Source organism: Microtus pennsylvanicus, chromosome 10 (assembly GCF_037038515.1).
Source record: "Microtus pennsylvanicus isolate mMicPen1 chromosome 10, mMicPen1.hap1, whole genome shotgun sequence".
NCBI classification, from domain to species: Eukaryota; Metazoa; Chordata; class Mammalia; order Rodentia; family Cricetidae; genus Microtus; species Microtus pennsylvanicus.
The window spans coordinates 107,198,733-107,214,347 of record NC_134588.1 but is presented as its reverse complement, the minus strand read 5'-3'; the positions used below and the strand labels follow the sequence as shown (position 1 = coordinate 107,214,347).

The following is a 15,615-nucleotide window of genomic DNA, read 5'->3' as shown; positions in this document are numbered from 1 at the left end:
ATAAAGAGCCCAGGATAATGAATGATGCTCCCATCCTACTGAGGAAAAGCCAAATAGTCATTTCCTTTTTGAAAAAGACTTATTTTGGCTTTTTATTATGTGCATGTGTCTGTGTTGGGGGGTGTTGTGTGTTGGAGAGAGGACCACTTGTTCTTGCCAGCTGCCCGGCAAGCTTAGTCCTGAAAAAATCACACAGAAATTGTATTAATTAAACAACTGTTTGGCCCCATTAGCTCCAGCTTCTTATTGACTAACTCTTACATCTCAATTTAACCCATCTCCATTAATCTGTGCATCACCACGAGGTCGTGGCCTACCAGCAAAGTTTCAGCATGTCTATCTCCAGCAGCTCCATGGCGTCTCTCCCACTCTGCCTTCTTTCTCCCAGCATTCAATCCAGGAAACCAGAAGCGGGCCAGGATCCGCTGACACTGGAGTCACAGGTGGCAGTGAGCTGCCTGGTGTGGGCACTGGTGCCCTGACCAGGTCCTCTGTGAGAACAGTGTGACTTGTGAGCAGTGAGCTGTCTCAGCAGCTACAGTCTTTTCAAGAGTTCACCAGGGCCCAGGCTACCAAGAAACAAGGAAAGCTGTCTCTGTGAGAGCAGCTCCTCTGGGGTGGGGGCGTTTTACCTTTGGTACAGCCAGGGTGGCTCCTCAAAGAACAGCCACAAAGAAAGGAGTTGATGTGTTGAGTTTTAGTGAAAATTCAATATGCAGAGCCTGTAATTCACTCCTTGCTGTGACCAGTATGTGACAGGCAGCAGCCTAAGGAAGGAAAGGTTATTTTGTATTATAGTTTGAAGGGCTACGGTGCATCTTGGAGGGGAGGACATGGCAAAGGCACAGGATGGTGGCCGCATGTGCAGTAGGACTCCGCATTTCCCATCTTGAAAGACCAGTAAGCAGGGAGAAGGCAGGCAGTGGGGCTGGACTGTTAAATCTCAAGGCACACCCCCAGTGCTCCACTCCCTGCAACGGGTTTCCATGGCTCATTGTAGTAGAAGGCTGCTTGTTCATTTCCCGGCTGCCCAGACTCCCAAAATAACCACACAGAAACTGTATTAATTAAATCACTGCTTGGCCAATCATGATAGCATAGTCCTAGCAAGCTCTTACATAGTAAATTAACCCATTTCTATTATTTTATATTTTACCATGAGGTTCGTGGCCTACCAGCAAGGTTCTGTCCCAGCGTTTATCTCTGGCGGGGCTACATGGCTTCTCCTGACTCTGCCTTCTTCCTTCCAGCATTCAGTTTAGTTTTCCCCACCTACCTCTATCTGTGTGTGCATGCTCAAGACAGTCCCTTTATTAATCAATGGTATTCACAGCACACAGAGGGGAATCCCTTATCAACTCATAGGTTCACAGCTATACAAAACTGCAGCACTAGCTTTGGGGGCGGGGCATGGCAGCATGTTCAAATGCATGAGCCTGTGGGAGCATTTCTTTGTCATACCACAGCTTTTGAAAGACCGTTATGGATTGCCAGCAGGAGGTTAATCCATGTTGTTAATGTTCTTTTCTGCTCCTTCCTTTGCCTATTTCTGGTTCTGAATAATGAAAGCCATCTCTCTGTATGAATACTTATTTCCATAGTCACTTTCAATCAAAGTTAGTATCCTGGCTAGTTTTATGTCAACTTGATACAGCTAGAGTCTTCTAAGAGGAGGGAGCCTCAACTGCGAAAATGTCTCTATAAGATGGGGCTGTAGGGAGGCCTACAGGGCATTTTCTTACTTAGTGATTGATGGGGATGGGGGAGCCCAGCCCATTGTGAGTGGTGCCATCCCTGGGCTGGTGGTCCTGGGTTCTCTGAGAAAGCAGCAAGCCAGGGGAAGAAACACTCCTCCATGTCCTCTGCATCAGCTCCTGCCTCCAAATTCCTGTCCTGTTTGAGTTCCTGTCTTGACTTCCTCCATGAATCCTTCCCAAGTTGCTTTTGGCTATGGTGTTTCATCATTGCAATAGTAACCCGGCCTACGACAGCAGTTTTCTTTCCCATCAGCCTCTCCCACGGGTCTGCCTCGTAGCTTCTCCTGCCCCTCTACAGCCATTCTAGAGCATTGTCTGGAACACGCTCCCTCTTCAGCCTCACAGCAGTTTAAACTCTTACACTTTGTGAATTTCATACATGAATACAATGAAATCTGATCAGAACTATTCTCCTTGCCCTCCCCCCCCCCAGCCCGCCAGTTGTTTGTAACTTTTAGCAAGTTTTTGGATGATTTTTAAACCTCGGTCTTCTATTTTAAAAGTGGTCCTAGGGCCGATTGAGAGAGTGTTCTGCATGTAAGAAGTTCTGGTTCAGTCCCTACTACTCCCAGGAAAACAAGAATACATGCATGCATATATGTGAACCCATAGTAAACCCACAATCAGCACAGGTTAGCTTCAGTCTTGTCATCATTAGCAGCTAGGGTACACTGCCGTAGAAGACTTTAAAAGTATGGTTTAGGGGATGGGCATTTAGGTCAGTGGTGCCTAGCAAGCATAAAGCCCCTGGTTTGGGGCTGCAGTACATAATGCTGAGAGCAAAAAATCCGAATCAGTAAACAAAAAATGGTGTGTATTTGCATTCTAGAAACACTTTGCCAGACATGGGTGTTTTTGCTTTCTGAGCTGTGGCAGCATGGAAGTTCTGGACTTTGCAGGTAACGAACTGTAAGGTGTTCAGAATCTTAACTTTGCACTGAATGTACACATGTGCGTGAGACATCAACCCAAACAACTACCAAGCCTCCTTTGCTCTAGACCAGCTGCCCCTGACCCGCCCGCTGCCTGGAACTCCTCCTTCTTTCAGGCGCCGCCCACTCCGTAGTCAGTGCTGCGCCGTTTTGTCCCACGCGGCGACCCGTCCTCCCGACGGCTGTGGCGGCCGCCATGGAGGCGAGTGGGCCCTGAGGAGAGGCCGGGTTCGGCCGGCGGCCTGTAGCCGCGGGAGGCGGAGGCCGGAGGCACGCAGTGGGGAAGGCTGGTGCGAACCGGGACGCCGCGGGAGGCTCGGTGCTCCGTGTGTGCTCCGGTCTGCGACCCGCGGCTCCTCGCTTCGGCCCCGGCTCCGGCCGCAGACATGGCGGGCGGGCACTGCGGCGGTTTCGCCGCGGCGGCGGCCAGCAGCGGGGAAATCGTGCAGCTGAACGTAGGGGGGACCAGGTGAGCAGGCGGCCGCGCGGGGTCGGGTGGGGCGGGATAAGCCCAGGTGGGATACGCGCTGCAGCGGGGGCGCTGCCTGCAAGTCCAGGTGGGGTGCCAGCTGCTTGCAGGGCGGCGTCTTCACGGCGACTAGATGGGGCGCTCGCTGCAACCTGGGAAGCGTCTGCACGGCCAGGTGGGGTGCTCCCTGTAGCCTGGGCGTCGTCTGCATAGCCAGGTGGGACACCCTCTGCAGCCTGGGCGACGTTTGCACGGCCAGGTGGGACACCCTCTGCAGCCTGGGGGGCGTCTGCACGGCCATGTGGGGTACCCTCTGCAGCCTGGGAGGCGTCTACTGGGCCATGTGGGTACGGTACCCGCTGTGGCAGGGCTGCGTCTTCACGACCAGATGGGCTGCCTGCTGCAGGCAGGGCGGCATCTTCATGGCCAGATGGGGTACCCGCTGCAGGCGGCGACGCATTTGCATGGTCCAAGCAACCCCGCCCATTCCTCAGAGTCTGGTCCCGGGTCAAGTGCGCTAGAACGCAGTCTTCTTTATTCCTCCTGGTTCCTGAGTGTCGGGCTAGAAAAGCCCAGTGGTACACAGGGCCTGCCTGAGCCAGTGACTCCCGGCCTCCCGCCTGCTAAGCGAGCGAGCTGACACTGAGTCGTGAGCATTCCAGCAGGTTGTAGTCAGTTTCTCTTGATGCATGGGCAAGGGTCTGTCTGTTCCACTTGTAGAAGAGTGTGGGGCTTGTGAGCACCTTAGGTGTTGGCAAGAGAAAACTAGCTGGACTCTTTTTATCCTCACTTAGGCCCTCCACTTCCATTCTGTGCCTTTTATTAAGTTTGTAAAATAAAAACACCTCCCCCAAAACAACAACCAAATCCATTTTTGTAGGTTCGTCATGGCTTATACCTTACTCTTCTCAGAAAAGGGTTATGTGTTGGCCCTAGTTGAGGGGAGCATGGGTTTTAGGCACATAAGGACATAGGGAGCGGGGTACTCTGTAAGACTTTAATGATGTAACGCTTTTGCTTATTTCATAGCTAGAGATTAGCAGCAGTGGAACAGTGCTGTGACCCTCTGGGTGCTGGAGAAGTCTGGGCTAGGATTTGTCTTCCTGCTCTCTCCTTTTCTCTTTAAAGCAAAGTGTGAACAGGTGAAGCCGTTGCACCTCGCTCTCTCCTTTTCCCTCCAAAGCAGAGTGTGAACAGGTGAAGCCGTTGCCCCGCTAACCACACTGTGTGCATGCCAGGTCACACGCAGCTATGTATCTCCTAATGTAAGAAATGTGGTTTCCCTGCCCACCTAAAATTACATGAATGTACTGCGAGTAGCTTGGTACGCAGAGGTGAAATACTCCGCACAAAGGGGTCTGAGGCGTGTGTCACTACAAGGAGCAGGATTATGATATTTAAAATCTTGACGCTGGATGGCTGACATATTTCTTGTCAGGCATTCAGAAGGACAGAGCATTATGACAAATCCTAAGCTATATTGTTAGCTTTGAAAAGATTTTGTCTTAAGTGTGTGTGTGTGAATGTAGGTTCAGTGTGTGAGTGCAGGTTCTGTGGAAGTCAAGACTCCCTTAGAGCTGGAGTTTCAGGTGTGGTGAGTTCTCTTGTGAGCCACCTGACATGGGTGCTGGGAACCGAGCAAGAGCAGCAAGTGATTCTAATCACTGAGCCATCTCCTCAGGCCTTATGTTGTTATTTACTGTATACTGGAGATGGATGTGGCCAGCAAGTATGGCTAGGCTGATAGAGGCGCTCAAGGAAGCAAGCCTGGCAACCTGAGTGGCATCCCTGGAACCTGTGTACAGGTGAAAGAGGAAAGCTGACCCCACAGAGTTGTTCTCTGACCTCATATGCACATCGTGGCGTGCCCCTCCCCACCCCATCCTACACCTGTATCCATAATAAAAAATAAAATAAAATAATAATAAAAAAGAAAGTGGGTGTCTTAGCGGCCGATCTCCAAGGACTACAAGTATACTCTAGCTTCGAGTCTTCTGTGGAACTTGATTCTGAATTTTTCAAAGTGCTAACCAGCGGAGAATACAAAATTGGCATAATTTTATTACTGGTTTAAACATTTTAGAAGACAGATAAAGGTTGTTAGGTGGGAATGAAACAGAGTTATTAGGGTTGAATACATCACAAGCAATGGCAGCATTTGATGCCAAGGGTTGGAGCCCCGCCTTCTAGGTCTTCATCAACCTACATACCCTGTTAGCACTTGAAAGCTAAAAGAGGGCAGAAGTCATGCTTATCTTGTACAAGTTTAACACAGTTAAGACAGTCACGAAAGTCCCTGGAAGAAATAGTGAGTGGCCGTGAGAGTCAGCAAAGATGCTGACGGCTGAAGATGGCCTGTGGCTTGGCTTGAAGCTCTGAAGTCACAGAGTAAGATGACAAAGTGTTTGTCCCGAGCACAGGAGAAAGACAGAAGCAAGCTGCTCAAGGAATGAGAAGAACAAGCAAGTTTTTTGTCCGACTCAGTACTTGATGGGGATTTCTTTAAAAACTGGTAGTGTTTATTATTACAGCATCAGTGAAGAATCCCAGTGCTCAAGATCTGTTTACTTAGGTATCAATTTAGGTAAGAGAGGACCACTTGGTAGGGACCCACTTATGGGCAGTTTGGGAAAGAAGCTGGTTTCTTCTGCGCACAGCAGGCCCTCCCTCTGAGTTAGCACCCTTGGGCAAGTTGCTTGGTCGTGCTCAGTTCCCAGAAACAAAGTAATAAATAGTACCAGACTCAGACTGATAGAACTTGAAATAAACGTGAGGGTTAGTGGTATCATAGTGATTTTTTATTTTTTTTTAAATATTTATTTATTTATTATGTATACAACATTCCTTCCATGCCTGCCTGCATGCCAGAAGAGGGCACCAGATCTCATTATAGATGGTTGTTAGCCCCCATGTGGTTGCTGGGAATTGAACTCAGGACCTTTGGAAGAGCAGTCAATGCTCTTAACCTCTGAGCCATCTCTCCAGCCCCCATAGTGATATTTTATAACAAATTATTTGACTTGGGTTGCTTTCATATTTTCAGGTTAATTTAATAGCAAGCCACTAGAGTGGAGGATAACTGGATATACTAATTTCTTTAGTCATCTTTTTGATATGTTTACCATCCATCTATCTATCCTTGGCATACTTCAGATATAAGATAAAAAATAGAAAAGGCTCTCATATATATGTAACAGAAAGCTATGTTAATCATATATATTACATATATACATATATATGTGTATATATATACATTCATGTCTCTTTGCCCAAAGTTGCATATTATCTTCTGGGGTGTGCTTGATACTCATTGACTATATAGTGCAGGCTTCCTTCCTGCTGCCTGACTGTCTCCACCTCTTGAGTGCTGGGATTACAGCAGTGTGCTACCATGCCTAGTTGGGCATTATGATTTTAAGCAGTGTTGTAATAGGAGCGGTGAGCTACGTTCCTGGCACCCGGCCACCTGCACGGCTAGCTTTACACCCGAAATAATTACACGGAAACTGTATTCTTTTAAACACTGCTTGGCCCATTATATCTAGCCTCTTCTCGGCTAACTCTCGCACCTGGACTAGCCCATTTCTAATAATGTGTGTAGCCTACGAGGTGGCTTACCAGGGAAGACCTTAACCTGCGTCTGTCTGGAGGGGAAGAATCATGGCGACTCCTTGACTCAGCTTCTTTCTCCCAGCATTCTGTTCTGTTTACTCCGCCTATCTAAATTCTACCTTATCAGAGGGCCAAGCAGTTTCTTTATTAATTAACCAATGAAAGCAACAGATAGACAGATGACCCACCTCCATCAAAGCAGGCCTGTGTACATGGTTTCCTGAAAGTGATGAACATGGACTATCGAAGCAATAAACTATGCACTTTTTTCTTTTTTTTCTGTGATGAATACTGACGAAAGCAGCTCGCAGAGGTCAGAGCTTCTCTGGGCTTCTTTTGGGGGCTGCAGGCCGTGGTGCAGAAGCTTAATGGGGTGGCCGCGCTGTCTGCACTCACACAGGGAGTGATGCCTACTGCTGTTCAGGCCCTTTCCTTATTATTCAGTCCTTTCGCCCAGAAACAGGCAGCACCACTCCGTGGCCTCTGCTTCAGTTCCTGCCTTGAGTTCCTGAACACCACCCGACCGAATGGTGCTGGTTGTTTTTATTTTGTATTGTTTTTTGTCTGTGTAAGGGAAGAAAGAGTTATCTAGGAAGAGGAAACCTCAGTTGAGAAATTGTCTCCTGGGGCTGGAGAGATGGCTCAGAGGTTAAGAGCATTGCCTGCTCTTCCAAAGGTCCTGAGGTCAATTCCCAGCAACCACATGGTGGGTCACAACCATCTGTAATGGGGTCTGGTGCCCTCTTCTGGCCTGCAGGCATACTAACAGACAGAATATTATATACATAATAAATAAATAAATAAATAAGTATATTTTTTAAAAAAGAAATTGTCTCTTTCAGATTGGCCTGTAGGCAAATCTTCGGGACATTTTCTTGATTAATTGTTGATGTGAGGCGGCCAGCCCACTGTGGGTGGTGCCTCTCTTGGGCAGGTGGTTCTGGGTTGTGCAAAGCAAGCTGAATAAGCTGTGAGGAACATTTTCTTCATTGCTAATTGATGTAGGAGGCCCAGCATGCTGAAGGTGGTTCCATCCCTAAGTAGGCAGGTGTAGGCTGTATCAGAAAGGGAGCCAGCAAGTAGCATTGCTCCATGGCTTCTGCTTCAGTTCCTGCCTTGTTTTCCCGCCTTGGCCTCCTTCAGTGATCAACTGAGACCTGGAAGCCAAATACACCCTAGGTTGATTCTGGTCAGTGTTTTATCACAGCAGCGGAAGTCAAGCTAGGACTAGGGTGGATCTCCCACTTCATTTAATCTAATCTAGAATTCCTTTGCAGACACGCCCAAGGGTTTGTGCATTTGCTAAAACACACTGCTAGGAAAACTTGGCATGCTTTCTTGAGGATATGAACTCCTTCCTATTTATTATATCTTTATGTATTTATTTGAGACAAAGTCTCACTGGCCTCTAATTTGCTGTGTACCTCAGACTGGCATGACCATTCTCCTACCTCCACCTCTGGATTAGTGGAATTACAGGCATGCACCACCTAACCTGGTTTTAGCTCCTTTCTTTGTCAGATTAATGAGCATAGGGATTGCTTGACAACACTTAGATTATTTATGACTTGTGAAATTAGTTGGGAGTTAGCATCCCTGTGTCTCTATGAGATCTTTCAATGGAACATATGTAGAGATCGATCTACAGGAAATGAACTATTTTGGGCTGGAGAGTTGGTTCAATGGTTAAGAGCACTTATTGCTCTTGCAGAAGACCCAGTTTTGAATCGCAGCACCCACATGGTATCTCACAACTGCTGTCCAGTCCCACTGTGGTCATCAGGCACGCACATGGTGCACATTGATGATGTGCAGACAAAACACTCATACACAGAGATAATAAATAAATCTTCAAGGAACCATTATCTCCTTTTTTCCCTTTGTAGGTCAGTGTGAGGGCGTGTTTTTCTCACAGACTGAGTTTGTGGGTGGAGGAGGCAGAGATCATTTTTTCTCTATGATTAAGAAGCTTCCTTTGATAACAGTAGGCAATGTCTATGAGATAATTGGGTGGTGTCAGACATTTTTATGAAAGGAACTTGTACTTTTTTCTGCCGTTACTGACATTAGGTGACAAGGCCTGGTCATGCCAATGGCCACATGGACGGCTTAGTAACATGTTTTCCAATATTTTATATAGAAATGTTCTGTTGTAACCATAGAAAGTCCACAGGTTTTACAGAGGAATCCATGTCTGTTTGTACAAAGCACTTAGTTGTGCACACCTCTATTTCAGAGTAGCTGTTGGGTCTGTGCCAGCGTGAGACTACAGGATGACAGGTCATTCTGCAAACACTGCCACCTACTTTTAAAAACATCACCATTACTGTTATAAAACCCCTGAAAGTAGCCTTGAAGTTGTACAGTTTTTAGGAAACGTTTGAAGCCCTTGCTGTCTCAGTGCTTAGTGTGCACTCGGCCTCTGCAGTTCTCAGCTTGGCCTGCAGTTGGCTGACATCTGCTCTGCCACTTGGAAGATGAGAAGGGAAAGGAATGACATTGAATGACTGGCCGGGATGAGCAAGGAGCAAACAGCACCCACTTATGAACTGGAGCTAGCCCAAGGTGCTGTATAGAGAGTGTCGGATATAATTTACACGAGTTGCTCAGAAAAGGGTCATACAGAATGGAGTGCCTGGAAACACCGCTGTGGATTTGGGAACCTCATAGTGTCAGCAAGAAGGCTGGGATTTAGAGTATTGGCCGTGGAGAAGGTGACTGAGCTGGGGTGAAGACGCGAGACAGAGCACAAAGTGGAGAGACGGCAGTGGCACCAGAGATTCACACATAGCTGAGCCCAGAAGTTGGGATTTGTTGTGATGAACTAGAAAAGTTGGGGTTTAGGAAGCTTTGCTTTTGATTTTGCTGTTGAAAATCTTAACTCTGATTGCACAGCAGGAAAATCTGTAAATAGTAGACAGGATAATCAATGCGAATCCAGTCATACCCGCTTGTGTGCGTTGCTGTCTCCTGTCGCAAGGTGTTCTCAGTTATAACTCAAGGCGGTTTCAATTGCAGGTTCAGCACCTCAAGACAGACACTTATGTGGATTCCAGACTCCTTTTTTTCCAGGTAATTAATGTAATTCTTTATGTTATTATACACTTGATTACTTGCCAAAATATGAAACTTTTTCCTTATTAGTTAAATTAAGTTTTTTTATTGTTAAAAATGTTAACTCTTAAATTAGAAATTTTATTGTTTTCATACCATTGAGAAGGTTCTACTGTGTATCCCAGTCTGATCTTTAACCCTTGTTCCTCCTGCTCAGCCTTCTAATTGTTGGAGTTATAGGCTTACACCCCACACCTGGTTCAAACTGAGATTGTTTTTAAAGTTGGAGATAGAAAATTTGCTTGTATTGGCTTTGGCATTTAGTAAGGAAGTTGCTTATGTTCAGATTTTGTAACTAACTCTAGCTTGTTTTAATGGCTCCTAGTTTGCTGAGTGGGAGAATTTCAACACTTCGGGATGAAACTGGTGCTGTAAGTATAACGTGTTTCTAAATTCAATCAGCAGATGTTTATAACTTTTAGTGTATAGTGACAAGAAGACTCACATTTTAGTCAACATAAAGTTAGTGTGGCTATTTTTGTGAATTGTCACATATAGGGTTTCTAAACTGTAGAGAGACTCTTATGCAGTAACTGTCTATTGTATACAGCAGTTTGAGGTGTTTGTGATCAGAACCATTATAGGGTGTAACTTGTATTGACAATTGACAGAATATTCTTAGTCAATAATTGAAACTTTAATAGTCAATAAATATAAATAAAATATTTTGATATTAGAGTGGCAGGAACTTGCAGGTGGTAGACTCATAAGTTTTATGAACTGTGAAGCAATACAGTGCGGGAACAAAGGCCTGTGCAGTTGAAGCCAAGAGGTTGGTTTCTGCTCTGAAAACATTGCTGTGGATGCAGTTGTGTTCAGGTAACTAGTGTTAACGAGAGTGACAGCCCACAGAAGCATTTGTAGTTAGTTGTTTACTTGATAAGATTTGCAGGTGAAACAAAGTAGCAAATCAGATGTGTCTGCATGAAATTATCTTAGTTAAAAATTAAATTAAAAACCCAGTTCTTGGTTTTTCTGATGGAAGCATCTTTGTCCTCTGTATTCTGGGGTCTCCCATCAGTTATCCTCCTGCCCCTTGAAGCAGAGGTGGTGAGGTTGTCAGCAAAGCCTGTGGGGGTCCTCCCTGTGAGTGACAGCACAGGAGAGACACAGAACACCCTTCACCATTCCTGGGTGTCACAGCGGCTGCCGCAGTGTGTGCTGCCATAGCATGAGGTTTCCCGGGTGCCTTTCCCCCAAGCCTTTCAGTAACTAGAAACAAAAATACTTACGTGATCACACTGACTGACCATGGCTACACCGTTTCAGTTTGAGAAGCATCAAAACCAAGGAAATCTCAGTCTGTCTCTGTGCCTCATTGGTGTTTCAGGTGTTGAAGGAGGGACATACATTTTTGACTTGATAATAAAACAGTTCTTCACTTGCAGATATTTATTGATAGGGACCCGGCAGCATTCGCCCCTATTTTAAATTTTCTTCGGACAAAAGAACTCGACTTAAGGTAAGAGTCTCGTCGTTTCTGAGGACTTGCTGGCAGCCAGTGTTTGGGCCTGTTCACAAAGTAGCGGCTTGCCCTAGACTGCTTTTTAGCTAATGTGTTTGTGCTTACCAGCACACCGTGTTCACAGTTAGTAAGATACAAGTTTACAGCGTGTGACAGTTATGGCTGGTAATTACTGCATCATCTCTTCAAATGATCTTGTGTTGGGAACCTTTAGTGTGTCCTTGGTAGCTAATTGTAGGCCATAGCGCCAGCTGTGCTATGCACTTTGTCTGACTCTCCGCTTGCTTTGTTACCTGCTTCTTGCACTTTCTCTCCCCTCAGTCCCCCTTCCGGCCTCTGAGCATCTCTGATCTACCCTGTGACAACAAGCATCCTCAGCTAAAGTTAGATGGGTACAGGCCAGCAGGCCTCTTTCCTTCAGGATGCTGTGGCAGCTCCCTGGGCAGTTCCCTGTTTTGCACTGCTGTATGCCATTCAGTTCTGCAGGCAGCAGTCAGTCTGATCAGGCTGCTGTTGTGCTGAAAACATAGAGGTTGTTTCAGACAAATGACTGATGGTTTGGCCTTGCTCGTCTGTTTTCTGCCTATGCTTCAGCTCTCTCAATCGCGTCAGCTCTCTGGTGTCTGTTTCTGCTGTGTTTGCCTAGGACTTTGTGCCCACCAGCGCCTCAGCTCTTGCTGTGTATTCTTACCTTTTTACTGATCTTTCTCCAGCAGACCTCAGCTCCAGAAGGACACCCACTCTTCCCTGTGTCCTGAGTCCAGCCTTGTGATGGACATGTAGTAGATTATGGATGGTTATGGATCATGAATGGTTACTTAGACTGTATTTGTGAATTTGCCATCTTGAATTAGTTTACATTCCTACCAGAAACATTAGTATTTTTGTTTTCTTTTTCTTTTTTTTTCTTTTTTTTTATTTATTAAAGATTTCTGCCACCTTCCCGCCACCGCCTCCCATTTCCCTCACCCTCCCCCAATCAAATCCCCCTCCCTCGTCTGCCCAAAGAGCAATCAGGGTTCCCTGCCCTGTGGGAAGTCCAAGGACCACCCACCTCCATCCAGGTCTAGTAAGGTGAGCATCCAAACTGCCTAGGCTCCCACAAAGCCAGTACGTGCAGTAGGATCAAAAACCAATTGCCATTGTTCTTGAGTTCTCAGTAGTCCTCATTGTCCGCTATGTTCAGCGAGTCCGGTTTTATCCCATGCTTTTTCAGACCCAGGCCAGCTGGTCTTGGTGAGTTCCCGATAGAACACCCCCATTGTCTCAGTGTGTGGGTGCACCCCTCGCGGTCCTGAGTTCCTTGCTCATGCTCTCTCTCCATCTGCTCCTGTTTCGGACCTTGAGATTTCAGTCCAGTGCTCCAATGTGGGTTTCTGTCTCTGTCTCCTTTCACCGCCTGATGAAGGCTAATATTCAGGAGGATGCTTACATGTTTTTCTTTGGGTTCCCCTTCTTATTTAGCTTCTCTAGGATCACTAATTATAGGCTCAATGTCCTTTATTTATGGCTAGAAACCAAATATGAGTGAGTACATCCCATGTTCCTCTTTTTGGGTCTGGCTTACCTCACTAAGGATAGTGTTTTCTATTTCTGTCCATTTGTATGCAAAATTTAAGAAGTCATTGTTTTTTACTGCTGAGTAGTACTCTGATATGTATATATTCCATAATTTCTTCATCCATTCTTCCATTGAAGGGCATCTCGGTTGTTTCCAGGTTCTGGCTATTACAAACAATGCTGCTATGAACATAGTTGAGCATATACTTTTATTGTATGATAGGGCATCCCTTGGGTATATTCCCAAGAGTGGTATTGCTGGATCCAGGGGTAGGTAGATCCCGAATTTCCTGAGAAACCGCCACACTGCTTTCCAAAGTGGTTGCACAAGTTTGCATTCCCACCAGCAATGGATGAGTGTACCCCTTTCTTGACATCCCCTCCAGCAAAGAATATCATTGGTGTTTTTTATTTTAGCCATTCTGACAGGTGTAAGATGCTATCTTAAAGTTGTCTTGATTTGCATTTCCCTGATCACTAAGGAAGTTGAACATGATCTTAAGTGTCTTTTGGCCATTTGAACTTCTGTTGGGAATTCTCTGTTCAGCTCAGTGCCCCATTTTATAATTGGGTTGATTAGCCTTTTACGGTCTAGTTTCTTGAGTTCTTTATATATTTTGGAGATCAGACCTTTGGCTGTTGCAGGGTTGGTGAAGATCTTCTCCCAGTCAGTGGGTTGCCTTTTTGTCTTAGTGACAGTGTTCTTTGCTTGACAGCTTTTCAGTCTCAGGAGGTCCCATTTATTCAATGATGCCCTTAGTGACTGTGCTGCTGGGGTTATACGTAGGAAGTGGTCTCCTGTGCCCATGTGTTGTAGAATACTTCCCACTTTCTCTTCTATTGGGTTCAGTGTGTTCGGACTGATATTGAGGTCTTTAATCCATTTGGACTTGAGTTTTGTGCATGGTGATAGATATGGATCTATTTTCATTCTTCTACAGATTGACATCCAGTTTTGCCAGCACAATTTGTTGAAGATGCTCTCTTTTTGCCATTGTATACTTTTAGCTCCTTTATCGAAAATCAGGTGTTCATAGGTTTGTGGGTTAAAGTCAGGGTCTTCTATTCGATTCCATTGGTCGACTTCTCTGTTTTTATGCCAATACCAAGCTGTTTTCAATACTGTAGCTCTGTAATAGAGTTTGAAGTCAGGGATGGTAATGCCTCCAGATGATCCTTTATTGTATAAGATTGTTTTGGCTATCCTGTGTTTTTTGTTTTTCCATATAAAGTTGATTATTGTCTTTTCCAGATCTGTGAAGAATTTTGATGGGGATTGCATTGAATCTATAGATTGCTTTTGGTAGAATTGCCATTTTTACTATGTTGATCCTCCCAATCCAAGAGCAAGGAAGATCCTTCCATTTTCTGATGTCCGCTTCAATTTCTTTCTTCAAAGACTTAAAGTTCTTGTCAAATATATCTTTCACTTCCTTGGTTAGAGTTACCCCAAGATATTTTATGCTATTTGTGGCTATTGTGAAAGGTGATGCTTCTCTGATTTCCCTCTCTGCTTCCTTATCCTTAGTGTATAGGAAGGCAACTGATTTTTTGGAGTTGATCTTGTATCCTGCCACATTACTAAAGGTGTTTATCAGCTGTAGGAGTTCTTTGGTAGAGTTTTTGGGGTTGCTTATTTATACTATCATATCATCTGCAAATAACGAAAGCTTAACTTCTTCCCCTCCAATTCGAATCCCCTTGATTCCCTTATGTTGTCTTATTGCTATTGCTAGAACTTCAAGCACTATATTGAAGAGGTATGGCGAGAGTGGACAGCCTTGTCGTGTTCCTGATTTTAGTCAGATGGCTTTGAGTTTTTCTCCATTTAATTTAATGTTAGCTGTCGACTTGCTGTAAATAGCTTTTATTATATTTATGACCCTTGTATCCCTAATCTCTCCAAGACCTTTATCATAAAGGGATGTTGAATTTTGTTGAATGCTTTTTCAGCATCTAATGAAATGATCATATGGTTTTTTTCTTTCAGTTTTTTTATATGGTGGATTACATTCATAGATTTGCGTATGTTGAACCAGCCCTGCATCTCTGGGATGAAGCCTACTTGATCATAATGGATAATTTTTCTAAGTGTTCTTGGATTCGGTTTGCCAGTATTTTATTGAGAATTTTTGCATCGATGTTCATGAGTGAGATAACCCTGTAATTCTCTTTCTTGGTTGGGTCTTTGTGTGGTTTTGGTATCAGGGTAACTGTAGCTTCATAAAAGGAATTTGGCAATTCCTCTTCTGTTTCTATATTATGAAATACATTTAGGAGTATAGGTATTAGTTCTTCTTGGAAGTTCTGGTAGAATTCTGCATTGAAACCATCTGGTCCTGGGCTTTTTTTGGAAGGGAGATTTTTGATAACAGTTTCTAATTCTTCGCGAGTAACAGGTCTATTTAGATTGTTCACCTGGTCTTGGTTTAGCTTTGGTATGTGGCACTTATCTAAAAAAATGTCCATTTCTTTTGCATTTTCCAGTTTTGTGGCATATAGGCTTTTGTAGTAAGATCTAATGATTCTCTGAATTTCCTCTGTGTCTGTGGTTATGTCCCCCTTTTCATTTCTGATCTTATTTATTTGCGTGTTCTCTCTCTGTCGTTTAATTAGTTTGGATAGGGGTTTGTCGATCTTGTTGATTTTCTCCAAGAACCAACTTTTTGTTTCATTGATTCTTTGGACTGTTTTCTGTGTTTCTAT

At 44.9% G+C, this 15,615-nt stretch overlaps 1 protein-coding gene across 3 annotated transcripts in view; it reads left to right on the top strand.

Moving 5' to 3' along the window:
• The first annotated feature begins 2,853 nt into the window (after positions 1-2,853).
• The window catches only part of Kctd3 (potassium channel tetramerization domain containing 3), a 46,877-nt gene continuing 34,115 nt past the window's right edge, over positions 2,854-15,615 (top strand). Inside the window, exons 1-4 of one of the 3 annotated variants that reach the window (XM_075989433.1) lie at positions 2,854-3,158; positions 9,789-9,842; positions 10,210-10,255; positions 11,273-11,346. In XM_075989433.1, the coding sequence (XP_075845548.1) occupies positions 3,076-3,158; positions 9,789-9,842; positions 10,210-10,255; positions 11,273-11,346 (257 nt within the window). In that variant the 5' untranslated portion in view covers positions 2,854-3,075. The remainder of the gene's footprint in view (positions 3,159-9,788; positions 9,843-10,209; positions 10,256-11,272; positions 11,347-15,615) is intronic. The other 2 variants (XM_075989435.1, XM_075989434.1) reach the window with 2 other exon arrangements.